Source organism: Bos javanicus, chromosome 17, assembly GCF_032452875.1.
Source record: "Bos javanicus breed banteng chromosome 17, ARS-OSU_banteng_1.0, whole genome shotgun sequence".
NCBI classification, from domain to species: domain Eukaryota; kingdom Metazoa; phylum Chordata; class Mammalia; order Artiodactyla; family Bovidae; genus Bos; species Bos javanicus.
The window spans coordinates 16675105-16701624 of record NC_083884.1 but is presented as its reverse complement, the minus strand read 5'-3'; the positions used below and the strand labels follow the sequence as shown (position 1 = coordinate 16701624).

The window sequence follows — 26520 nt, the reverse complement described above, 5'->3', positions numbered from 1 at the left end:
TTCAGTCATGTTTGTTAATTCCCACCTTTCCCCATTTGTACATGAGCTACAGGAGAGCATTTTTATTATTTTGTTCATTGGCATATCCCCATCATCTGTTAGTGCCTGGCAAATGGTTGTGCCTCATAAATATTTGCTGAATGAATGCCAAAGAATACGATATGTTCAAAGTAATGGGGAATAAAACAAGAGCTATGTCAAGGAAGGTCTAATTTATTCATATGTTTTATTTGTTCATAGAATTTATTTGTAATAATTTTGAGTGCCTACTATGGGCCAGACACTCTTCGAAGGCCTTGACTGGCTTTGATTCAGTTGGAGGTTCAAAGTGCAGGGAGGATCCTGACGACTTTCAGATTTTAATCTTGGGAGTCAGGAAAAGTAAACCCTGTAGGAACCGATATGGATTGTGGCTAAAATGTGAGGGGAAGTCAGGGAAATGGATGAGTTTCATTTTGGAAACCTCAAGATTGAGGAAAAAGTGGAAAAGAAAGCCAAAAATGTCCGGTGACTCATTAGAAATACTGCACTAAAGACTGGGTGGGCTATTAGTCCAAGAGATGTTGATTTATGAGTTCACTGTCAGGAATTACTGACTGAAGCCAATTGTGTGAGTATTTCTCCAGGAGGCAAATGTAAGTAGAGAAGACCAGAGGCCCATTACTGAGCTGGCCACTCCAGAAAAGGAAATGCTCAGAAAGGATTTTCAAGAAAGGGTTGGCCAATTTCCAGGTCTTCAAAAAAGAATGTTAGGCTTTTCACATCTTCTAACCCTTGCTTGCATATCATATCCACACTGTCTGCTTCTGTTGTGATGGATTCCATATCCCCCCATAGGCCTATTCTTACACACAAATCTTTTCTTTTTCTAGTTGAAGTATAATTGACATGTAAATTCTATGAGTTTCAGGTGTCTGACATAATGATTTGACTTTTGTTTATATGGCAAAATGATCACCACCATAAGTTCAGTTAATGTCTGTCACCACAGAGAGTTATCATTTTTTCTTCTTATCATGAGAACTTTTAAGATTTATTCTCTTATCAACTTTCAGTTATGCACTATAATATTGTTACCCAGGGATTTCCCCAGTGGCTCAGTGATAAAGAATCTGCCTGCAGTGCAGGAGACACAGGAGACATGAGTTCTATCCCTGGGTAAGGAAGATCTCTTGGAGACGGACATGGCAAACCCACTCCAGTATTCCTGCCTGGAGAATGCCATGGACAGAGGAGCCTGGCGGGCTACAGTCTCATAGAGTTGCAAAAAGTTGGACACGATTGAAACAGACGAGCAGGGCACAATTGTCTTATAGTCACCATTCTGCACATTACAACCCCGTGACTTATATTCTAACTAAAAATTTATGCCTTTTGACACCCTGCACACATTTTGTCTCTACCTCTGGAAACCACCCATGTGTTCTATGAGTTACTTCTTCTAATGTAGTTCTCTTGACAAAACCTCAAGTTTACCTGCTCTCTGTACATGGATTCTAAGTCGCCTCAGTCATGTCCAACTCTATGTGACTCTGTGAACTGCAGCTCGTCAGGCTCCTCTGTCTGTAAAATTCTCCAGGCAAGAATGGGTTGCTTCAGGGGATCTTCCGGATGCAGGGATTAAGCCTGAGTCTTTTATGTCTCCTACATTGGCTTACCTCCTCTCTAGCCAACTGGAAACATTGATCACATCCTGTTTTGTGCTCTCTCCACTGATGGATGCTTCTCTAAGTATCTGCAGTATTTTCTATATTGACTCATGTTCTTATTACCCATCTCCTCAGATAAATGATACCGGTGGTGCAAAGGATGACAAGAATCATGATGGAGTTGGAAGGGCTAAAGTTTGGAAAACACTGTGTCCTCATGTGCCAGGCACTTGCCTGGTACATGGTAAAACTCGAATAATGTTATTATTGTTGTCAGTAATCTTTCACATATTGCTGAGGGGTCAGGTAATAATACTAGGTTTTGAGAAAAGGAGTTTGACTGGAAATAAATCATGAGTGATCACATAGCTCTTAGAATGTCCCAGCACATGCTTTTATTGTCAGGATCAAGAAGGGAGATAGAATTTTCTGAGAGTCTAATTTGGGCCAAACTACAGATAGAATCTTTACGTTCATTTTTAGATAATACAGGTGAGCTTCTTAGATTAGTGTGATGGTTTTTAGAATTGACTGAAAAAAATAGGGTTGTTTAATATTTCTTTTTCCAGTTTTATTATCTGAGAGGATAATTTTAATCAATTACAAAGTAAATGCTTCACTAAGTGAAAGGAAGTAGAAGCAAGCCACACCCTATTTTCTAAATTCCTTCAAATAGAAATTCTTTGGTTTTCTTAATTCAACAATATTTGCTAAGTATTTTGGAAAAAAAATATTCAATAGTACAAAAAAGATGAGAAAGCTTTTGTAAAAATAGTAGTAGCATTAATTTTTAATTTATTTGATGCTTCTTTCCCTGGGAGGCCAAGAGAGCAAATGTGCAGTCATAGCAATACTATTTGTCACTTTAAAATTTGCAGTAATTCTAAATGTGACTTTTTTAAAATCTATATTTCATATTTTAAACTTTACTTCTAGAAATAAAGATTCTCATTTTGTTTTGTGAAGGACCTCTAAAACTTCAGACATGTGGTTTTATGTTGGCATATTACATTTAATATTGATATAGTTCTCTTCTATACTTTGACCTCTCAATTTAAGACACATTCCTCAGCCTCTGTAGTTCATAAAGCATTGGCTTGTAGGGATGGTTTTGAATCAGGTAGGATAACAACAGACCAGAAACTCTCCCAAACAATAGCAGATATTTATGATTTATTGAATACCTTCTCTGTGCTTGGGTGTCTATCAAGTGCTGTGAGAGATAAACACATGAACCAAACATGATGACTTTTAGGAACTTGTTATCTAGTGGAGCAATGAATATTTGTATATGAAGAGCCAAGTTACCCAGGACACACTGTCCATTCTCTGAACAATCCATATTTTCTTTCATTGCTAAATGCACAGACATGCACATCCCTCATTGAGAATACTTCAACCAACATCTCTTCCTCACCTCTTTGTCCTGACTCACTTACCTGGTCCAGGTGTCTCATTTTGATATTGTTTTCTCTGGGACTATTTCCCCTAAGACTCCAAGATTGGGTTAGGTATCTCCCATTCTTAATTTCATGTAATAAATATTTCAGAACAGTTGGCCTGCTCTATTTGTTGGGTGCCATAACCTCAGGATCAACCAACTGCAGATCGAAAATACTAAAAAAAAAAAATTCTAGAAGGTTCCATAAAGCAACTTGAATTTTTGGCTCATTGGCAACTATTTACATAACATTCATATTTAGTTAGGTATTACAAGTAATTTATAGATGGTTCAAAGGAGAAGGAAATGGCAACCCACTCTGGTGTCCTGGCCTGGAGAATCCCATGGACAGAGGAGCCTGGTGGGCTGCAGGCCATGGGCTTGCCAAGAGTCAGGCACACCTGAGCAACTAACACACTTCAAAGTATACAAGAAGATGTGTATAGGTTATAGGCCAATATGCCATCACTTTATATAAGACTAGTATCCATGGGGTTCCTTGGACTAGTCCCTGGTGTATACAGAAACAGGGCTGTGGTTAGCGTTTATTGTCAGCCACATGCGAAGCACTTCCACTTGTGTAACCCTCCCAAGCTCCTTAAGGTGTTTACATCTTCACCACTTCTCCGGTGATGCAACTGAAGCCGCAAGAATTTAGGTGACTGGGCCAGGCTCCACAGTGAGATGGAATTAGACTTTTAACCCAGATCTCTCTCCAGAGCATGCACTGTTCACCTAGTTGGTGCTGCCTCAGTGTAAAAACTAATATGAGATATAAAGATTAAATGGGAGGAGATAAAATTATCATTGTTTATAAATGAAAGTTCTGAAACTTCTAACAAACTACTACAAGTAGTTGGCAAGTTCAGTAAGATTGCCAGGCAGAAGAACAATGGAAAATCAATAGCATTTTTCAACACTAAATAGAATGTTAGCTAACATAACAAACAATAATCACAGAGCAGACGGACTGAAAACCACAGGCACAGGAAACTAATCAATCTGATCACGTGGACCACAGCCTGTCTAACTCAGTGAAACCATGAGCCATGATGTGTAGGGCCACCCAAGATGGACTGGTCATTGTGGAGAGTTCTGACAAAACGTGGTCCACTGGAAAAGGGAATGGCAAACCACCTCAGTATTCTTGCCTTGAGAACCCCATGAACCATATGAAAAGGCAAAAAAGATAGGACATTGAAAGATGAACTTGCCAGGTCTGTAGGTGCCCAATATGCTACTGCAGATCAGTGGAGAAATAACTCCAGAAAGAATAAAGAGATGGATCCAAAGCAAAAACAACACTCAGTTGTGGATGTGACTGGTGATGGAAGTAAAGTCCAATACTATAAAGAACAACATTGCATAGGAACCTGGAATGTTAGGTTCATGAAGCAAGGCACATTGGAAGTGGTCAAACAGGAGATGGCAAGAGTGAACATCAACATTTTAGGAAATCAGCGAACTAAAATGGACTGGAATGGGTGAATTTAACTCAGATGACCATTATATCTACTACTGTGGGCAAGAATCCCTTAGAAGAAATGGAGTAGCCATCATAGTCAACAAAAGTCTGAAATGCAGTACTTGATGCAATCTCAAAAATGACAGATTGATCTCTGTTCATTTCCAAGGCAAACCATTCAATATCACAGTAATCCAAGTCTATGCCCCAACCAGTAATGCTGAAGAAGCTGAAGTTGAATGGCTCTATGAAGACCTACAAGATATTCTAGAACTAACACCAAAAAAAGGTGTCCTTTTCATTTTAGGGGACTGGAATGCAAAAGGAGGAAATCAAGAAATACCTGGCATAACAGGCAAATTTGGCCTTGGAGTACAGAATGAAGCAGGACAAAGGCTAATAGAGTTTTGCCAAGAGAATGCACTAGTCATAGCAAACACACTTTTCCAACAAAACAAGAGAAGACTCAACACATGGGCATCACCAGATGGTCAATACCAAAATTGGATTGATTATATTCTTTGCAGCCAAAGATGGAGAAGCTCTATACAGTCAGCAAAAACAAGATTGGGAGCTGACTGTGGCTCAGATCATGAACTCCTTATTGCTAAATTCAGACTTAAATTGAAGAAAGTAGGTAAAACCACTTGACCATACAGATATGACCTAAATAAGTCCCTTACGATTATAAGTGGAAGTGAGAAATAGATTCAAGGGATTAGATATGAGAGACAGAGTGCCTGAACAACTATGGGGGGAGGTTCATGACATTGTACAGGAGGCAGGGATCAAGACCATCCCCAAGAAAAAGAAATGCAAAAAGGCAAAATGGTTGTCTGAGGAGGCTTTACAAATAGCTATGAAAAGAAGAGAAGCAAAAGGCAAAGGAGAAAAGGAAAGATATACCCATTTGAATGCAGAGTTCAGTTCCAAAGAATAGCAAGGAGAAATAAGAAAGCCTTCCTCAGTGATCAATTCAATGCAAAGAAATAGAGGAAAACAATGGAATGGGAAAGTCTAGAGATCTCTTCAAGAAAATTAGAGATACCAAGGGAACATTTCATGCAAAGGTGGCCACCATAAAGGATAGAAATGGTAGGGACCTAACAGAAGCAGAAGATACTAAGATGAGGTGGCAAGAATACACAGAACTGTACAAAAAAGATCTTCATGACCCAGATAATCACGATGGTGTAATCACGAACCTAGAACCAGACATCCTGGAATGTGAAGTCAAGTGGGCCTTAGAAAGCATCTCTACGAACAAAGCTAGTGGAGGTGATGGAATTCCAGTTGAGCTATTCCAAATCCTGAAAGATGATGCTGTGAAAGTGCTGCACTTAATATGCCAGCAAATTTGGAAAACTCAGCAGTGGCCACAGGACTGGAAAAGGTCAGTTTTCATTCCAATCCCAAAGAAAGGCAATGCCAAAGAATGCTCAAACTACCACACAATTGCACTCGTCTCACACCCTAGCAAAGTAATGCTCAAAATTCTCCAAGCCAGACTTCAACAGTATGTAAACTGTGAACTTCCAGATGTTCAGGCTGTATTTAGAAAAAGCAGAGGAACCAGAGATGAAATTGCCAACATCTGTTGGATCATGGAAAAAGCAAGAGAGTTCTAGAAAAACATCTACTTCTGCTTTATTGACTATCCAAAAGCCTTTGACTGTGTGGATCACAACAAACTGTGAAAAATTCTGAAGGAGATAGAAATACCTGCCCACCTTACCTGCCTCCTGAGAAATCTGTATGCAGGTCAGGAAGCACCAGTTAGAATTGGACATGGAACAACAGATTGGTTCCAAATCTTGAAAGAGTATGTTAAGGCTATATATTGTCACCCTGCTTATTTAACTTATCTCCAGAGTACATCATGAGAAATGCTGGGCTGGATGAAGCACAAGCTGGAATCAAGATTGCCGGGAGAAATATCAATGACCTCAGATATGCAGATGACACCACTCTTATGGCAGAAAGTGAAGAATTAAAAGAGTCTCGAAAGTGAAAGAGGAGAGTGAAAAAGCTGGCTTAAGGCTCAACATTCAGAAAACTAAGGTCATGTCATCTGGTCCCATCCCTTCCTGGCAGCTAGATGGGGAAACAGTGGAAACAATGACAGACTTATTTTGGGCTCCAGAATCACCACAGAAGGTGACTGCAGCCATGAAATTAAAAGACTCTTGCTCCTCGGAAGAAAAGCTATGACCAACCTAGCCAGCATATTAAAAAGCAGAGACATTACTTTGCCCACAAAGGTCCATCTAGTCAAAGCTATTGTTTTTCCAGTGGTCATATATGTATATGAGAGTTGGACTATAAAGAAAGCTGAGTGCTGAAGCATTGACGCTTTTGAACTGTGATGTTGAACTCTTGCAAGGAGATCCAACCAGTCCATCCTAAAGGTAATCGGTCCTGAATATTCATTGGAAGGACTGATGCTGAAGCTGAAACTCCAATACTTTGGCCACCTGATGCAAAGAACTGACTCATTGGTAAAGACCCTGATACGGGGAAACATTGAAGGCGGGAGGAGAAGGGGGACAGGATGAGATGGTTGGATGGCATCACTGACTCAATGGACTAGAGTTTGAGTAAACTCCGGGAGTTGATGACAGACAGGGAGGCCTGGTGTGCTACCGTCCACGGGGTCACAAAGAGTTGGACATGATTGAGTGACTGAACTGAACTGAACTGAAATAAGCTATACAGTAGGTTCTCATTAGTTATCTATTTTATCTTAAATAGAGCTTGATAATATTCGATGGGGTCATCCAAATAAATACATGAATGGATTCATGATATCCACTAAAAAATCTCTAGTAAACATCACACATATAGAACTTTAAAAAGCATTTTCTTTACTTTTTAGAGATTTCAATGCAACTATTTTAATCAGCAACTGAAGACCAAAATAATAGTAACAACGCATTTTCATGGAGTACTCACTATGTGCTAAGTAGTATTTTAAGTGCTTTCTATGTTTTGCTTATTTAAATATTAATAGACTCTTAAGGGGCTTCCCAGGTGGTGCTCGTGGTAAAGAACCCACCTGCCAATGCAGGAGACATAAAAGATACAGGCTTGATCCCTGGGTCGGGAAGATCCCCTGGAAAAGGACATGGCAACCAACTTGAGTCTTCTCTCCTGGGGAGTCCCAAGGACAGAGGAGCCTGGAGGGCTATACCGTCTGAGTCGGACACAGCTGAGACACTTTGGATGCACACACACACAGACTCTTCTTTACTTATCTTTGTTTCCTCTATCTTCTTGCTTCCTCCCAAAATTATTTCACAAATGATAAATGAAGGGTGAATTTTTCAGAGGTCTCATATGCCTGTGGATATAGTCATTTTGTCTGCACATGTAAATAACGGTTTCCCTGGATATTTGATTTTAGGTGCAAGGCTATTTTTCTTCAACAGTGTGGGGACTCTATTATCTTCTTGCATCTGGTGTTTCTTTCAAGAAGGCTGATGTCTGTCTGACTTCTGTCTGCTTTCGCTGTAATGAATATTTCCAAGGTTTCTCCTTGGCCTGAATATTCTTGAATGCACTAAAATATTCCTGACTCCGAGTTTTTAATTTAACTTCTTTGCTACTCTATTATCGTCTTTATTTTGAGGTCTTATATTTGCAATTTTAGCAACATCTTGATTATTGTATTCTCATTTCTGTCCTTTTTTTTTGGTTTGCAGACCACAAGTGGACAGAAGTTGAAATTTCTGCTTTCATCTTCCATGTCATTTGACTCTTCCTTCCTTTTCCTTATGTAATTGTTAGCCCCAAATGCCTCTGAGGACAATGCCTGATGTAACTGTGTAGCTCATTCTTCCACTCTACTGTGGTTTTCATCCTGCATTCAAACTATTTGGCTAATTCCTTACTTTATCACTTATTTTAAAAATATTTATTATACCCATTTATTTCTTCACAATTTCTTCCTCTTGACTCATGTTTCCAAAATCCTTCTTACTGCTCCAGTATTTATTATTTTAAAAAATTGTTGCAGTATAGTTGATTTATAATGTTGTGTTAGTTTCAGCTGTACAGCCAAATGAATCAGTTATACATATATACATATATTCAATCTTTTTATATTATTTTCCCATTTGGGTCATTATAGAGTATTACCTAGAGTTCCTTGTACAAAACAGTAGGTTCTAATAGTTATTTATTTTATATATAGTAGTGTGTACAAAGCAACTATACCCCAATTAAAAAAAAAAGATGCATTCTGGGGGCAGGTGAGGGATAAATTGGGAGATTGAGATTGACAGGTACACGCTGCATGGTGCTTATTATTTTTTAAAATTCTTGTTTAAATTCTTAGTTCTTCCATTAGGCTTTCCCCATCTGGCATACATTTTTCTTTTCTTTTTTTTTTTGGCTTACATTTTTCCAGTTTTTGTCACTCTTTTATGGAATTCCTACTAATATTGTTCCATGCAAGATTATATTTCTTAAATTGATATCTTTGTTAGCTTAGTATTATCAGCTGAAAGACAAAGCCCTTGGCTCTTGATATGGTTCTCCAAATGCGTTGGGTGGGGCACCCTTCAGGTTGAAGATACTCTGTTGCCGTTGTTGCTCAGTTGCTAAGTTATGTCCAACTCTTTGCGACACCCTGGACTGCAGCATGCCAGGCTTCCCTGTCCTTCACTGTCTCCTGGAGTTTACTCAGTTTCATGCCCATTGAATCAGTGATGCTATCTAACCATCTCATCCTCTGCTGCCCCTTTCTCCTTTTGCCTTCAATCTTTCCTAGCATCAGGGTCTTTTCCAATGAGTCGTCTCTTTGCATCAGGTGGCAAAGGTATTGGAGCTTCAGCTTCAGTATCAGTCCTTCCAATGAATATTCAGGGTTGATTTCCTTTTGGATGAACTGGTTGGATCTCCTTGCTGCCCAAGGAACTCTCAAGAGTTATCTCCAGCACCACAGTTCAGAAGCATCGATTCTTCTGAAGACTTTTTACTGGATTTAACAATTCCATGGCTCTGTGCTCTTCCGATGCCTTGTTTCCCAAGTATCCTTCGCAGTCTTTTGCTGTTGGTGCCCTGCTCTCTGGCAGTTATGATGGAAAGATCCGTGTTCTAATGATAAGAGCAACGTTCATAATGTTCTAATGATGAAAAGAATAGAAGGACGCTAATCTGCATGGAGTCCAGTAAGAGAAAAGATAGTGACCATCACCATTGTTTACATAAGTCCAAAGAGACAGGTTTTATTTCTGCAAAGATGGATGTTTGTGATCCAAGCACATGGTTGTGATACTTTTAATGCTGTTTGCTTAGAAGGCTATGTCCTATAGCTGAATGAAGATAATTTTCCATCCCATAGCTATATTCTATAAAACTATATTCTATAAAACTTTTTAGTTTCCTTTGCTCACTGAAGTTAATAGTGCAGCCTCTATTATTTAGGGATAGCTGTGGTGCAAGAAGCAGCCTCCTACATTTACCTTTTTATAATCCTCTGTGATAACAAACAAAAAAGCTCTAAAAAAAAAATCTAACATTTTAAACTACAAAAATGCAGCCATCTTGGGCATCTTGTACAAGTACACCCAGTAGAAAGGGTCAAACTCTTAAAGACTCTAACAAATATGTAATCCCATAGAAGGACTTGAGTATTTCAGTCCCATGGAGGCACACTGAATATTTGATGATGTCTATAGCTCCAGGAGTTGATGATGGACAGGGAAGCCTGGCATGCTGCAGTCCATGGGGTCACAAAGAGTTGGACACAACTGAACTGATAGCCTATTTTCTTGGAAGAAAAGCTGAGGAGCTTGGAAGAAGTAAAAAGCAGAGAAAAATGGAAAGCAAAGTTTAGAAAGAGTAAAGGAATAGCAGTCTATTCATAGTAGTAGTTTTAGTAGCTATTAAATAAGAATATTTAATGATCTCATGTCTGTGTCTCTAGTAAAATCATCTGTAACATTTTCTAGAGTTCATATATAAGTATTAATAATACTTATTAATAAATAATACTTATTTATTGTACTTAATAAATAAAATATTTATTTTTCTCTTTCTGACTTACTTCACTCTGTATGATAGTCCCTAGGTCCGTCCACATCCCTGCAAATGATCCAGTTTTGTTCTTTTTCATGGCCGAGTAATATTCCATTGTATATATGTATCAAGGGGGAAAGGGGAGGGTAGGATGAATTGGGAGGTTGAGAATGATGTATATACACTACTTATACCATGTATAAGATAGATAACTAATAAGAACCTACTGTATAGCTCAGGAGACTCTACTCAATCCTTTGTGGTGACCTACATGGGCAGGAAATCCAAAAAAGAGAATATACATGTATATGTATGGCTGATTCGCTCTGTTTATAGTAGAAACTAATACAGCATTGTAAAGGAACTGTACTCCAATAAAAATTCATTCAAAAAAAGAACATTTAATGAGGCCAATGAAAGAAGAGGTAGAGAGTTAAAACTGCTTTAAGTCTCCTAACTGAGGGGCAGCCATTCTGTTGGCTGTTCCCAGATAAGGACACACAGCTCTAGTGGAGAAGAAGGAACCCACCAGTGCTGAAAAGGTCGGGAAGTTCCACCATCGAGTCCAGGGAAGAGAAGGCCAGCAGCCCCACGGACCACATGGAACTTAGGAATGTAAGCATGCTGCCAGTTAAATAAACTTAACTGATAGAAACATCCAGCCACCTAGTTTTGTAAGCACTACTGACTTGAGAAGTTGAATCTACTTGTCAGGAAGGAACCTACAAGCAATACCTTAGAAATAAGACCTTTGGGATCACTACACCAAATCTGTGGCCATGATGTTGATTCAGAGATTCAATGCTTAGGATAAATCATTTGACCCATTTCATAAAAAGCCCAGTATTTGGAATGGGAAATATAAGAGGCCTAATCAGCAAGAAATATAAAACCATTGGAGAATGGTAACCAGCTCTTGTGAACTGGAAACGGTTGCCGAGGAATTATTGGGCTAAAGTACATATGTGGTTAATAAAAGATCAAGTTTGACTTAGATTTTTATTTTCTTAATTTTAAGTGTTGTTTATGAGGATTGCGGTGATTCTCCTTTCTGCTTCTGTTAGGGATTGGTGAGAAGCAAGAGAAATGTTTGAATCCAGTTATTTGCCAGCGGGAGACGTGCTGTATAATTAAGCTGTCGTTTTCACTGATAGGTTATTATCAGCAGGTAATAAGAAATGCGCATCAGTATAAATTGTCACACAGCATTTCATGCCACAACAGATGAGGTATGTCTTCCACGGCAGCACCAAGCAATCATGTAGAGATTGGTGCCATTATGGCAGTTATAAATCACAACATACACTTTAATAGTTAAACAATTATCTGTAGTGGCAGTACTGGAAAATTGTTTAGTAATGATTGGCTGACTTTTATGATGAAGAATAATTTTGATATGGATCTTTTTCTATAAATACCTGAAGAAGGAAAAAGAACACTCATTTGAAACACGTACTTGAGAGCTTTTTGGTTTGGAGCTCATTTATCTTTAACTGCAAATATTTGAAGGATCAGAAAGTCGCCAAAATAGCTTTCCATATATAACTTTAGAGAGTTTAAAATTATTATGTATTTCATATTTTTATTCTAGGTAGATAGATAGTGCATAATAGGACTAAGGATGCCCAAAATCAAGTCTATCTGATTTTCTCTTTGGAAAGCCATGAGTTAACAAGGGAATGTCTGGGCTTAAGGGATAAGAGGAAAATACTGCTTTGTTCTTGAAGGGCTAACGCTAAAGTCTTCTCTCCCATCTTTCTGTTTCCTTTTTCTTGATATTATTCCTTTGTTATTTTTCTTACTTATCTCTCTTCCCTCATCACAACTCTTACGTTCTTCAAAATTGAGCTCAGGGCTACCCACTATAAAAACTTCATTTGGCCTGACCCAGCTTTCTTTTGTCCTTTAATTCTATTGTCTTAGACTTTGCTCTCCTCATGGAAAAGTTTAATAGACTTCTTTGTGAGAATTTTTTTTTTCAAGAAGTATTATTATTTTTTAAATAAATTTATTCATTTTGATTGGAGGCTAATTACAATATTGTAGTGGCTTTGCCATACATCGACATGAATCAGCCACAGATCTACATGTGTTCCCCATCCTGAACCCCCTCCTAGCTCCCTCCCTATCCCATCGCTCTGGGTCATCCCAGTGCACCAGCCCCGAGCACCCTGTCTCATGCATCGAACTTGGACTGGCGATCCGTTTCTTTGTGAGAATTTTAAAATCATATCAAGGGGTTTATGTGTTTCTAACTAGACCATTGCAGGCCAAAGTATCAAAATGTTTGTTCCCAGAATTTGGCCCCATGAAGAGCTTGCGCCAGAATGTAAATGCACCACACCACTAACACGTATTTAGTTCAACTGAATTTTTTTTTTTTTTAGCAAGACTTTTTTGAAGAAAGATTTAGTGCATGCTTCAGTTCAGTTCAGTAGCTCAGTCGTGTCTGACTCTTTGTGACCCTATGAATCACAGCACTCCAGGCCTCCCTGTCCATCAACAACTCCCGGAGTTCACATAGACTCAGGTCCATCGAGTCGGTGATGCCATCCAGCCATCTCATCCTCTGTCGTCCCCTTCTTCTCCTGCCCCCAATCCCTCCCAGCATCAGAGTCTTTTCCAATGAGTCAACTCTTCGCATGAGGTGGCCAAAGTATTGGAGTTTCAGCTTTAGCATCAGTCCTTCCAATGAACACTCAGGACTGATCTCCTTTAGGATGGACTGGTTGGATCTCCTTGCAGTCCAAGGGACTCTCAAGCGTCTTCTCCAACACCACAATTCAAAAGCATCAAGTCTTCGGTGCTCAGCTTTCTTCACAGTCCAACTCTCACATCCATACATGACCACTGGAAAAACCATAGCCTTGATTAGATGGACTTTTGTTGGCAAAGTAATATCTCTGTTTTTCAATATACTATCTAGGTTGGTCATAACTTTTCTTCCAAGGAGTAAGCATCTTTTAATTTTATGACTGCAATCACCATCTGCAGTGAATTTGGAGCCTCTCAAAAATAAAGTCTGACACTGTTTCCACTGTTTGCCCATCTATTTCCCATGAAGTGATGGGACCAGATGCCATGATCTTTGTTTTCTGAATGTTGAGCTTTAAGCCAACTTTTTCACTCTCTTCTTTCACTTTCATCAAGAGGCTTTTTAGTTCCTCTTCACTTTCTCCCATAGGGTGGTATCATCTGCATATCTGAGGTTATTGATATTTCTCCCGGCAATCTTGATTCCATCTTGTGCTTCTTCCAGCCCAGCGTTTCTCATGATGTACTCTGCATAGAAGTTAAATAAGCAGGCTGACAATATACAGCCTTGACATACTCCTTTTCCTATTTGGAACCAGTCTGTTGTTCCATGTCCAGTTCTAACTGTTGCTTCCTCACCTGCATATAGGTTTCTCAAGAGGCAGGTCAGGTGGTCTGGTAAAACTGGTATTTGAATAGCACTGAGCTAGACTGTGAGAATGTTAAAGGCTACTCTGTGGGAGGGGTGGAAGAGCCTGTTTGGGAGGGACAAGATGACTGGCTCATGGTGAGGTGTAATATTCACAGTAGTGCTAGTCACTGAGAGGTAACACTTTACGTGTTCACTGTGTCCTGTGAAATCTGCATGAAAGAGCTCTTTTGAGCCTCACAATGACCCAATGACATAAGTTTTCTCATTTTCCCTATTCTCCAGATGAGGAAACTGAGGCTTTGAGAGATCAACTTTCCCTAAACTGTACTTCTAGTAAGTGCCTAAGTTGGAATTCAATCCATTAATGTCCAAAATCAATTTCTGTACTATACCTCAAACAGTGCTATCCAGAAGTTTCTGCAGTGATGAAAATGTTCTCTGTCTGCTGTGTCCAGTATGGTACCCACTAACCATGTGTGACTTTTTGAGCACTTGAAATGTGGCTGGCTCAACTATGGATGTGAATTTCTAGTTGCATTTCATTTTAATTAATTTACATTTATATGTAAATAGCCACATGTGGCTAGTGGTCATTGTATTGGACAGCACTGCTTCAGATACTTTTAAGTGTTGCTGACTGTAGGCTTATAAGGGGAAAACCAAACCAGGAAAATACATTAAGAGAATGTGCTGGTCTTTCTCCATTTTTAGAATTTCCCTAGATCTCAAATTAAAAAAAAATTTTTTTCAGGAAGCAAGGACTGCTTTAAATCTATTGCTATATAGATGCAGTAGGATTCAATTAAAAAACAAACAAATGATCTACCATCTCCTCTGGTCCAGGCACTCCATTGGGCTTTGGAAATTATGAATAAATAAATTAAATATGATTCATGTCTTCAAGGAGCTCCCAGTATAAGTAACTTTGTAGAGGATGTTATACATTTTCCAGAGTTTCTTCATATATGATTAGACAAAGTATTTAAATATCTGCTATCTAATATTTTGCAGTGTTTTGCTTTTAATTTGTAATAGTTTAATTGTTTGAAGAGGTCATCTATTTCCATGGTTTAAAATGAAAAGGTCAAAGTGCTTTTAATTTTCTTCTACAGAAACAACTAGTGCTATCATTTTCTAATGTATGCCTTTCCAAATATTTAATGCATGCAGAAGAAAATGTACACATATATTTAATCCTTCCCTTTTTTAAGAACAAGTACACACAGTCAGCTAACCTTGCTGTTTGGACTAAAAATATATACTTCAGATACTTTTTCATTCTAGAACTTAAAGAATTTCTTATTTCTTTCTATAGATTCATAATATTTCATCAAATATCATAATTTATATAAACATTCCTCTATTGTTTTCTTTATTGTTCCCCCATTGTTATTTCCCTTCTTTTGCCATTACAGGAGGGATTGACATGAGGAACTTAACCAATTATATTCTCATGTGAGCTAGAGTGAACTGCGTTCATGTTTCCCAGAGCATATTCCATAGAGTATGGATCTCAGAAGATGTTCGATGTAAGAAGAGCGTTCTGTGGTTAAATAACTTCTGGATATTCATTGAAGATTCACAGTGCACATTGTCAAATTAAAGGAGATTCTCCTCAATCTAAGCAGGGTTGATCCAAGTGTTTCTCAACCATACATTTTCTCAGCTAAGAGAGTATAATGTTTTTGTAGATTGGCTTCCCTGGGAAGCAGACTCTGAGACAGGAATGTACATGCAGGAGTCTCATGGGGTGTGTCTTCAGGAACACCCGATGGAAATGAGGGGGATGGAAGTAAGTGGGTAGAAGGACAAGTTGAACTGGGGTGCAGTTGGAGCAAAGACAGCCAGTCAATCCCATAAGGAGTTCTCTGAAGCTTGACGACCCTTTAGGAGTGCTCCAACTCCAGGGAAGGAGGCCAGGTCCCCAGAGAGGGGTCCATGGAGGGCATCTCTGCAGAGACTCAGTTCTGAGCTCTCAGCTAGTGTGACGACTGCCTCCATGTTTACGACAGTTCTGCCGAGCTTCTTTACATCTTTTATGGAAGGGCATAACAATCCTTAGATGGCTTTGCTGGTCAGAGGAAGACATTTCCTTTGGGAACCATTTATCCTCTTTGAAACACGGATGCCTGGATGGAAGTTGTTTGGAGTATCAAACACTCTTTGATTCTATTCCATTTCAGTGTGTACAAATTGAAGTCCAAAGTAAGAGACAAAAATGTTTCCCAAACATGCATTTGGCCACAGAGAGGCCAGTGATCTGGATCAGTCAGCCTTAACTGCAGTGTGGAGATGGAGGACATGCACTGTTAGGGCATTTTCAAGAGTGTGTTGCATTAGTTGAGGCAGGTTATTGGGGCAAATGGCAGCAGAACTGAGTTGAATTTGGTTTTTAAATATTTTGATTACCTCTTCTTAGGTATTTCCTGAAGAAGCTTGCCTCCTATTTTCTAGAAACATTATCCCTTGTTGCTAATAATTGGAACATTAGCCAACAGAGGACATGAAAGGCAGGGATCTATCTAGCTTTAAATCAGAGATGTAGGTGCTTTTATTCATCCTCTATTTTGAAGCTTAAAAGGGTGAACGTGCATGCGTGTGAAGTTGCTTCAGTCGTGTCCAACTCTTTGCAACCCTGTGAACTGTAGCCTGCCAGGCTCCTCTGTCCATGGGATTCTCCAGGCAACAATACTAGAGTGGATTGCCATTTACTTCTTTAGGGGAATCTTCCCAACCCAGGGACCGAACCCACATCTCTTATGTCTCCTGCATTAGTAGGTGGGTCCTTTATCACTAGAGTTACCTGGGAAGCCCAGGAGGTAGCCAAAAGTCATAGCAGCTCTCAGGGTCCTTCCTTTTGAGGATCAGATGGGTCTGCGTGCTCATCCTGTGCCTTTCAGCATATTTGCTGATTTCATTCTCACACATTCTGTGGAATTCTCAGTTGTGGTGCCTATCCAGGAAGCTTATTTCTTGGTTGCAGAGGGAAAATGCCCAAGGAAGTGATCTCTCTTAGGTGTTCCTGATCAAGTTGATGCATGTTTATAGAGTGGATGGGAAAATATCCAAGAAAAATCTCAAAGAATAAATTCTGAGATAATAGAGTTCAGTTCAGTTCAGTTTAGTCACTCAGTCGTTTCCGACTCTCTGTGACCCCATGGACTGCAGCACACCAGGCCTCCCTGCCCATCGCCAACTCCTGGAGTCTACCCAAACTCATGTCCACTGAATTGGTGATGCCATCCCCTCTCATCCTCTGTCATCCCCTTCTCTGCCTGCCCTCAATCTTTCCCAGCATCAGGGTCTTTTCAAATGAGTCAGTTCTTTGCATCAGGTGGACAAAGTATTGGAGTTTCAGCTTCAGCATCAGTCCTTCTAATAAATACCCAGGACTGATCTCCTTTAGGATGGACTGGTTGGATCTCCTTGCAGTCCAAGGGACTCTCAAGAGTCTTCTCCAGCACCACAGTTCAAAAGCATCAACTCAGCCTTTTTTATAGTCCAACTCTCACATCCATACATGCCCACTGGCAAAACCATAGCCTTGACTAGATGGACCTCTGTTGGCAAAGTAATGTCTCTGCTTTTGAATATGCTATCTAGGTTGGTCATAACTTTCCTTCCAAGTAGTAAGCGTCCTTTAATTTCATGGCTGCAATCACCATCTGCAGTGATTTTGGAGCCCCCCAAAATAAAGTCAGCCACTGTTTCCACTGTTTCCCCATCTATTTGCCATCAAGTGATGGGACCAGATGCCATGACCTTAGTTTTCTGAATGTTGAGCTTTAAGCCACCTTTTTCACTCTCCTCTTTTACTTTCATCAAGAGGCTCTTTAGTTCTTCTTCATTTTCTGCCATAAGGGTGGTGTCATCTGCATATCTGAGGTTATTGATATTTCTCCTGGCAATTTTGATTCCAGCTTGTGCTTCATCCATCTCATGATGTAGTCTGCATAGAAGTTAAATAAGCAGGGTGACAATATACAGCCTTGACGTACTCCTTTTCCTATTTGGAACCAGTCTGTTGTTCCATGTCCAGTTCTAACTGTTGCTTCCTGACCTGCATACAGATAATACAAGTAGGAAGAAAAACCAGAACTAAGGAGTTGGCTGTTGTATGAACATGATGTAGAGGAGAAAGCAAAAAAAAAAAAAAGAGAGAGAGAGAGACAGAGAAAGAGAGAGAAAGGTTTGTTAATGGCTGTGTCTTAAGATCAACTTTCGAGTTGAATAAACATTTTTCTCAAAAATCTTTTTTTCTTTCAACAAAAAGCTTCATAAGAATTCTTGTTATTCTTATTGTTATATAATAGTAATGGATTAGGTGAAAGATTGTTAAAAAGGGAATTTGAAAGGGAATAAACTTGAAAAGTGAATTCTAGAAAGTGGGAGAAATGATAGAATAGGAATTTGCCTTAAAGTGATCCAAAATGAGTTACTCTTTGTTGAACAGTCATTGCCTCTTCCTTTTTCCTTCATAACACGTGGTATCAAAGACCTAGGTATGCTGACTCTTCCGTGTTTCAGGTACAGCTTCTCTCATAATCCATTTGTAAGTATCCATTCACAAAATTGTCAGATCAGGTGGCATCTTGATCACTTCCAATTATTGAATTGTCTAATCCATTTAAAATTCCAGTCTCATCTCCAGATGATGTTCACTCAGCTCAAGTTAGGCCTGTGGAACCAGTTGAGGGAAGAGGGTGTGGTCAACATTTTCATGCCTTCTAACCTCCTTCTGGTTTTAACCACTGGAAGTTGAGGGCCAAAAGGGTGGTGAAGGACAGACATACCAGATGGCTCCTGACTTAACTAGGCTATACTCTGTTAGCTGTCGCTTCCCTTCTGAGCTAACAGGAACAGGTTATTGTTACATTCTCTATGGAAGGTTCCAGAATTGGGCTTTTTCTGCCCTTTCAAATCCCTCCCCTGGGGGTACAGCACAAGATCAAGATGCCAGCTGATTGAGTTCCCTGGGGGAGGCCTCCCTTCCTGGCTTGCAGATGGCTGCCTTCTTGCTGTGTCCTCATGAGGTGTAGAGAGAGAAGGAAACAAGTGCTCTAATACCACTTCTCATAACTCCATATTAATCCCATCATGAGGGTCCCACCCTTATAACCTCATTTAACCCTAGTCACCTTCCAAACCCCATCTTCAAATGCTGTTACAATGGGGGCTAGGGCCTCAGCACAAGAATTTTGGTGAGACACAGCTCAGTTTATAACGCAGTGTCTCTTGTGTATAGTCCCATAGAACTTCCTGTCATGTTGCTGACTGGTGATTCCAATCATTGCCTCTCACTTCCCATGCTAGTATTTTAGTCTTCTGTATATGGACCAGTCGTGGGATCTTGGAGTTGATGGTGTTGAAGTAGAAGTAGAGTAAGGGTTTGCCTGCCTCTGAATTCTCCCTGAAGTAGGTGTCTAGACATAGCTACAAAACTCTCTTTAGAATGTAGGGCAGCTTAATGCTTCTTTATCCCCAATATTTGGTTCTCATCACCAGTTCCAGGGCAAGAGTAAAAAAATCTTCCTTTTAAATAATGTCTGATTATTTCTTTTCCCAAATGAAGCAGCTATATTCAACATGGATGTGAGTTAAATTATGAGGAAGACTGAAGATTTCAGGGACAATTAATTTTAAAAACTTCCTATTGACTTCTGAAGCTTTCTCCATATGAGTCTTCCTGTCTTTTCCAGCATCATGAGATGCAGAAGTAATTATAAATTCAAGGAAGGGAAGATTATTCAGTACATAATTTTTAATCCCTTTATCCTGCCTTTGACTCCTACAGAATCCATTCCTACATATGGTCACATGGCTCTTCAAAATAATGTCTCATCATGTGCCATGTTGGTGATGTCACAGGAAGTCAAGAAGTCAATGTTAGCAGATAGCCAGCATATAGGAGGTCATGTAAGTAAGGTTTCAAGAATTACATCATGCAGTATAGACCCATTTATGTAATAATGTAATTAACAATAATGAAGATGTGGCAAACTAGCGGATATTATATATGTACCTGAGATTTTTAAGAAGTGAGCATCTTAGTAAAAACTAAAATGCCATTTGTCATAGAAGGTTGAAAGCATTTTCTGAGGACAGAGAACATTGCACATAACAGGTGGGCAAATTTTCTTCCGAAAAAAGCCAGACAGTAAATATTTTAGGCTTTTCAAGCCAAATGATGTCTCTTGCAACTACTCAACTCTTCCCCTATATACTGAAAGTACTGGGAAAGTATAGACATAGATGGGCATGGCTTTATCCTAACAAAACTTAACAAATGGCAAGTGAGATTTGGCCTGTGGGTCAGTTTGCCAACCCTTGGCATATTAGTTGAAGAAATTCTGCCTCTCACGTTTTGCTATTATTAAGTCAATTTTAAAGAAACTAGTGTTCTTAGAATTAGATAATAAAGGTAACACAGTGATCCAATCTCTGAATGATTTTACAAAGGTAAGGAGATCAGAGAATAATATAGATTAGAGTTCTAGAATGACTATTTGAAACTTTTGAAAAGTGAGAGCGATGTAAAATCAAGTAGTCTCAAGAACTAAACAAAATAAAGTCACAGAAATGGAAATCCAAGGAACTAGCTTCTTTTTGATAAAGTGAACACATGATTTAATTTTACTTTCAGTTATAACTCTGTTAGAAAAATTTCTGTATCATGTGTTTAGATCAGAATATGCAGTAGAGTAAATACAGGGGTTTATGAAAAGTGAAACCCTTTACAAGAATCCTAAGAGGGAAAAAAGTAATTCCTTTCTTATGCAATCATTTCTGGCATAATAAAATAATAAAGTAAATATAAATTGAAAGAAAAAGAATGAAGAAAATGTCATTTGTAATTACCTAAAAAGTAAGACATATCTTCTAACTTCATGTGTTTCTTTGAAACTGCTCTGTTTCCTAGAATCTTTATTAAGAATTCCCTAAACTTGAGAAACAACTTACTGACAATCTTAGAGATAAACACATTTTATGTGTTTATTTTATGTGTTGCTATCACTGAAGGCTCAAAGAAGAAGTTGGAGAGTCCTTTGGATGTTGAGGAATAGAACTTGGGACATTGTTGTCACAGCAACATAGCTCTAAATTGTCACTGATTATGAAAATGAATAAACATGTTATTTTAAAAATTCCATTATGATCAATTCTGGGGCAAAAACCAGAGGAATTTCATTAAGTGAAATCATACTTGAAATATGCAAGAAATTAAGCAGGATATTCCCCTCAGTTGTTTTGAAGTCATAACAAAAGTACTTTCTGTTTATTGGAATTTTTTATTCCTAGTTTTTGAGCAGGTGGTTTCTTGAGTTTAGGGATTCTTAATAAAAATGCAGAGCAGCGTCCTTTGGGGTCCTTAAAAACAACCCTTTTGATGGTTTGTGGAGGCCTGCAATAGCTGTTCTTATCTGTGGAAGAGTGTCTCAAGATTTTTGTTTTGTTATCTTTCTGATTATCAAAGTAACATGTGCTCACTATCATAAGAGTGAAGAGTACAGAAAAGTATAAAGTGAGAGAAACATTGCCAGTAATGCAGTAACTAAGAGGCAGATTATTACATGATTCTTTCCAGGGCTATTTTTTTCTACATGGTTGATATAAAAAATATTGAAAATTTACCTTGTTTGTTTAACAGCAAACTGTGACATTTCCTTGTGATATTACATAAGTTGATATTATTTTTCATGTGTATGTAATACTTCAATTTAAATATATCGTAACCTATTATAATGTCATTAACTTGTGGTTATTAAAGGAAAACTTCAGTAAGTATATTTTTTAATAAATCTGTGACCAGATTTTTGAAATTTTTATTAGGAAAAATTTCTAGGAAAATTCAAATGTTTAAAGTTATAAATGGTACTTCAGACATATTCCAGAAAATATGTACAGATTTATGTCTTCATCATCCCATTGTGAGTTTTGGTGACACTACATTCTCTTCAGTGCTGACATTTAACAATTTTAAAGCAATCTTTCCCGCTTCCATGATGAGCAGTGGATTGGACCAAATGTAATTCTCATCTTGGAAATCATGTATTAATAGAATGGGACTGGGGAAAGACTCACAAACTAAGTGTAAACAAAACTCAGATAGTGAAAAAGCTGTAAAATCTAAAATGAAAAGCTGTAAAATCCAAACCTATGGGCTGTAGACTAAAGCACCTGAGGCTGGTAGCATTTGCCAGGAAGTTTCCTTGAGGGACTGAGAGAAATGGAAGTACGGAGGGGGTCCTGTGATGACATTTGTCAGCAATCACCAATGGGAAAGAAAGAGCCCAGTTCTGTGTGGGTACTGAGCCTGAGCAAGGAGTCGTTGCCAGGGGAAACGGGGAAAGGTTCTTTGTCTCCGTGAGCGGACAGATCTCAGAAAGCACATTTTTCAAAAAGGAAGGAAATGCATTGGTAAGAAGTGGCTGTGTCCTTCAGTGACAGACCGGGTGGGTTACCAGCTCACATCCTGGATTTCCTGCATGGGGTTTCCTCCTGATGGAAATGTCGGCAAGTTAACAGGCTGTCTGGCTAATCTTTGCCGGTGGGTTGTAGGAGTTAGTAACACATTCTTGCAAATCTTGCCTCTTCCTCTGCCTGGGGGTGACTGCAAAGGTGCCCTTTGTGTAGCTCCGTGCACTTAAGAATGGCCAGCCTGCCTGGGCACTTCCTTCTAGGGGCTCGCCCCTGCCCTGCGGCTGCCCATTTTTACCTTCTCTTGCTTTCTTGGAAGTGCACCATTTACTAGAATCCTTTTTCTGTGCCTAATGATGACGTCATATCTTTTTTATTTGCTTGAATTCGTGAGTTCTTTAAGAAGTCTATTGTTTATTTTTCACACAGTTGAGAATTGAGGAAACAAACTAAGAGTTTATTATTGATTTCACAGCCAGAATTATATCCCATAATAAACACTGAATAATTTTAGTTCTTTAAATATAATGACTTGCTTTGTGGTCCAGCACATGGTCACCTTTGGCAAATATTCCAGAAGTAGAAGAGTGAATTTTTCCATTTTGAGGTATAATGCATCATACATGTCAGGTAGATCAAGCTTTTTTTTTTCAAGCCTACTCTATCCTTGAATTTTGTTTCTCTGTTGTTCTGTTAGCTTTTGAGAGAGATATTTTAAAGTCACCCAGATGATGGTGAATTTGCCTTTTTCTCTTTTCTCTAGTTCTACTTAGCTTTGCTTTATAAACTTTAAAGCTATAATTTTTAGGAGGCTGCATTTTTTATCATGATATCCCCCTGGTGGATGGACCTTTTACAGGGTATGAAATGCCCGCCTATCTTTCTACTAAGTGACTAGCCTTCAAGTCTGCTTTATCCAACATTAGTAGAGCTGCCCCAGCTTATTTTTTTCAGTCTTTGCATGATACATATTTTCCCCTCCATTTCACCCTGACATTGTCCTTATATTACAGGTGTGTGTCCTGTAACAAGAGGTAGCTGTTTTACATTTTTGTTTTTAACTTAATCTGGCAATCCTAGTCTTTTACATATTTAGTCCATTTTCATTTAATATAATTACTGATATAGTTGGATTCATATCTACCAGCCTACTATTTGTTTCCACTTGACTCATCTCTTTATGTAGTTTTATCCTTCCTTTCTTGACTTTATGTAGATTAATGAATTTTTTGCTATCCTTATTTCCTCTACTGATTTATTAATTAATATTATTTCACTCTTTATTTTTCCCTTAAATATTAAATGTATCTTTAAAAATTGTACCTCAACATATTAATTGTTACCTAGATATTACAGTATGCATCATTTGTATATTACACCCTATCTAATGATTTTTTAAAAGAAGAGAGTACTTCAGTGTGATTTAAACCCTTCCAGAGGAATATAAACTCAGCTTGTTTTAGTGAAGGGGGATTATCATTGACACCTAAATATGCTAAAAATTTCACAAGAAGAAAACTATTTTCAATTTTATTTATGAATATCAATGAAAAACTTTTCAGAAAATTATTTGCAGCTCATTAAAGGAATTATGTATTCATGATGAAGTAAAGTTCATTCCAGGATGAAAGATTATGAAGTCGATTAAAATATTTCATCGTAATAGTTGATCTAAGGGAAAAATCATATGTTAATTTCAACTCATTTGATAAAATTTAGCAACCATTCTGGATGTTTTAAAAAAGAGAGCTATCTCAATAAAGAAAGAGTCAAACATTTTATTACCATGACAAAACAACAAACTGTATGTTCACACATACGTATACACAAACATAACGGCTAAATGCTAGAGGTACTTCTGTTATTTATGCTCAAAGAACAAACAAGATAATTGTGTTTACCTCTCACCCTTGCTAGTGATGTTGTACCAGAGATATTAGTTAACACAACCAAAAAAGGCAAAGGAATTTGAGGTATGAAATTTTAAAAAGTGTAAGTAAAGCTGTTATTTGTAAATGACTTAATACTTAAAAAGAAAAATGGAATCTAGCTGAACATTTTCTATTGCTCAATTCCAGCATCTAAAAGAGAGAGAGAAAAAAGGTAACTCTGACTCATTAAAAGAAATCCTTTGGTTCGCCAAAATACAAGCCAAAACAAAAGAAAAACTGGAGAAATTCTAAAGGAGAATGGTAAGCAGGGAAAAAATACTTGCCTCTCAAATGACCAGGAGTTTTCTCTCTTAAATTAAATACAAAGCACAGAACAGCATGTTAGTCCCTAACTTGTGTCCAACTCTTTGTGATCCCATGGACTGTAGCCCGCAAGGCTCCTCTGTCCATGGGATTCTCCAGGCAAGAATACTGGAGTGGGTTGCCATGCCCTCCTCCAGGGGATCTTCCTGACCTAGGGATCAAACCCAGGTCTCCCACACTGCAGGCAGATTCTTTACCAACTGAGCCAAGTAAGCAAAGATAAATGAACATTAAAAAATACAAATAGTGGGCTTCCCTGGTGGCTCCATGGTAAAGAATCTGCCTGCCAGTACAAGAGACACAGGTTCGATTCCTGGTTCAAGAAGATCCCACATACCACAGGACAGCTAAGCCCATGTGCCACAAATACTGAGCCTGTGCTCTAAAACCTACGTGCCGCAGCTACTGAAGCCCGAACACTCTAGAGACTGTGCTCTGCAACAAGAGAAGCTGCTGCAATGAGGGCCCCATTAACCAACTAGAGTAGACCCCACTCTCTGCAACTAGAGAAAAGCCCGTTCAACAACAAAGACCCATTACAGTCAAATAAATAATACAGATAGTGTTTTGATTCATAAAAAATATGTTCAACCTCATGTGAAGTGCTGCTTGTTATTTAAGTTTATTTGAGGAATGTGGAAATATAAGTATATATTACTAAATTTGCTTGCATTTCATAAGGAAACTTTTAAGTATTTGCAAGAACTAAAAATGTTTGCCTAAATCAAGGCAGGAAGGTGGAGGGAAAACAGGTGACCAGGGACAGGAATCAAGGTACAGTTTCTAAAATGAATATCTTTTCTTTTTGTTTTGTTTTTCAACTATGTACATTACTTTTATAAAAAATATAACAAACTGTAATTTTTTAATTACATAAGTTTCAGCTGTACAACGTTATAATTTGACATATGCATACATAGTGATCATTTCCTAATGTCAATAAAATGTAACTTTTTTCCCAGATTTGAAAAGTAAGAAATGCATTTGAGTCTAATTTGCTTTCTTGATTACTGTAGATACTGGATTCCATAAAGTGTTCATTTGTTGTTTGTATTTTTACTGCAATGATCTTTGTTATTTATATTTAGAGATATTTTTGTTTTTCTTACCAAATTTTATAATCCTTTAAAAATATAAGGAACAAGTACATTTTAGTATTTTTTTTCACTTTTCTTAACTGTTTACCCTTTCATTTGGTTTATTGCACATTAACTTATAGAAATATTATTTTTATTTTGTCAACTCTATCAATTTTATTTTGTTGAATTTTTTAAAAATTGCTTTAAATCCTATCCCCAAATTAGGCTTTTATATATTTGTTTCACACCTATTAGGTCTGGTTCCTCTTTATTACTTTTCTACTTCAAAATTATTCTCACTGCTTTCACTAGTAGGTTTTTCTGAGATGAATGTAAAGATTGTAATGTCAATTTCATTTCCTACGAAATAATTTGGAAAAATATCTCTGTAACACATAGTGTTTCTATCCAGGAATAAAGGATACTTCTCAAATTATTTGTCTTTTTTGCTTTTTGGTTTAGCTTTATTGATTTTTATGTAGTTCTAATATAGTTTTTATCATATTTATCCTAATTGTACACTTCTGTCAATAATGTGAGTTATATAATTTCCTCTACATATTGCTAACATATAGAATGATGAATATGAAACTTATGGTTATTCAGTTTTTATTTATCATTTGTTTTGCTCCAAACCATCTTAAAGAACTTGCCGTTTCAGTCTGTGATACCTCAAGTACTGTATTTAGCTTTGTTGTATTAAATACTTGTTGAATTTATAAAAGTGATGGTCTTATTTTTTTGAGTAGTTGTAACTAGAATTTCTTATTTTTTATACTTTATTAA

General features: G+C 38.0%; 1 protein-coding gene across 5 annotated transcripts in view; it reads left to right on the top strand.

Annotated features, from left to right (window-relative positions):
• Positions 1 to 26520, top strand: part of IL15 (interleukin 15) — a 95506-nt gene that overhangs the window by 11400 nt on the left and 57586 nt on the right. The window contains exon 2 of one of the 5 annotated variants that reach the window (XM_061384118.1): positions 19777 to 19898. The exons of 3 other annotated variants lie outside the window; for them this stretch is intronic. Coding sequence is in view for 1 of the 2 variants with exons in the window: in XM_061384116.1 (XP_061240100.1) it covers positions 19777 to 19949 (173 nt within the window). In the remaining variant the exon portion in view is untranslated. Of the gene's footprint in view, positions 1 to 19776; positions 24643 to 26520 lie in introns of those variants that run through there. One more of the 5 variants, XM_061384116.1, reaches the window with a different exon arrangement.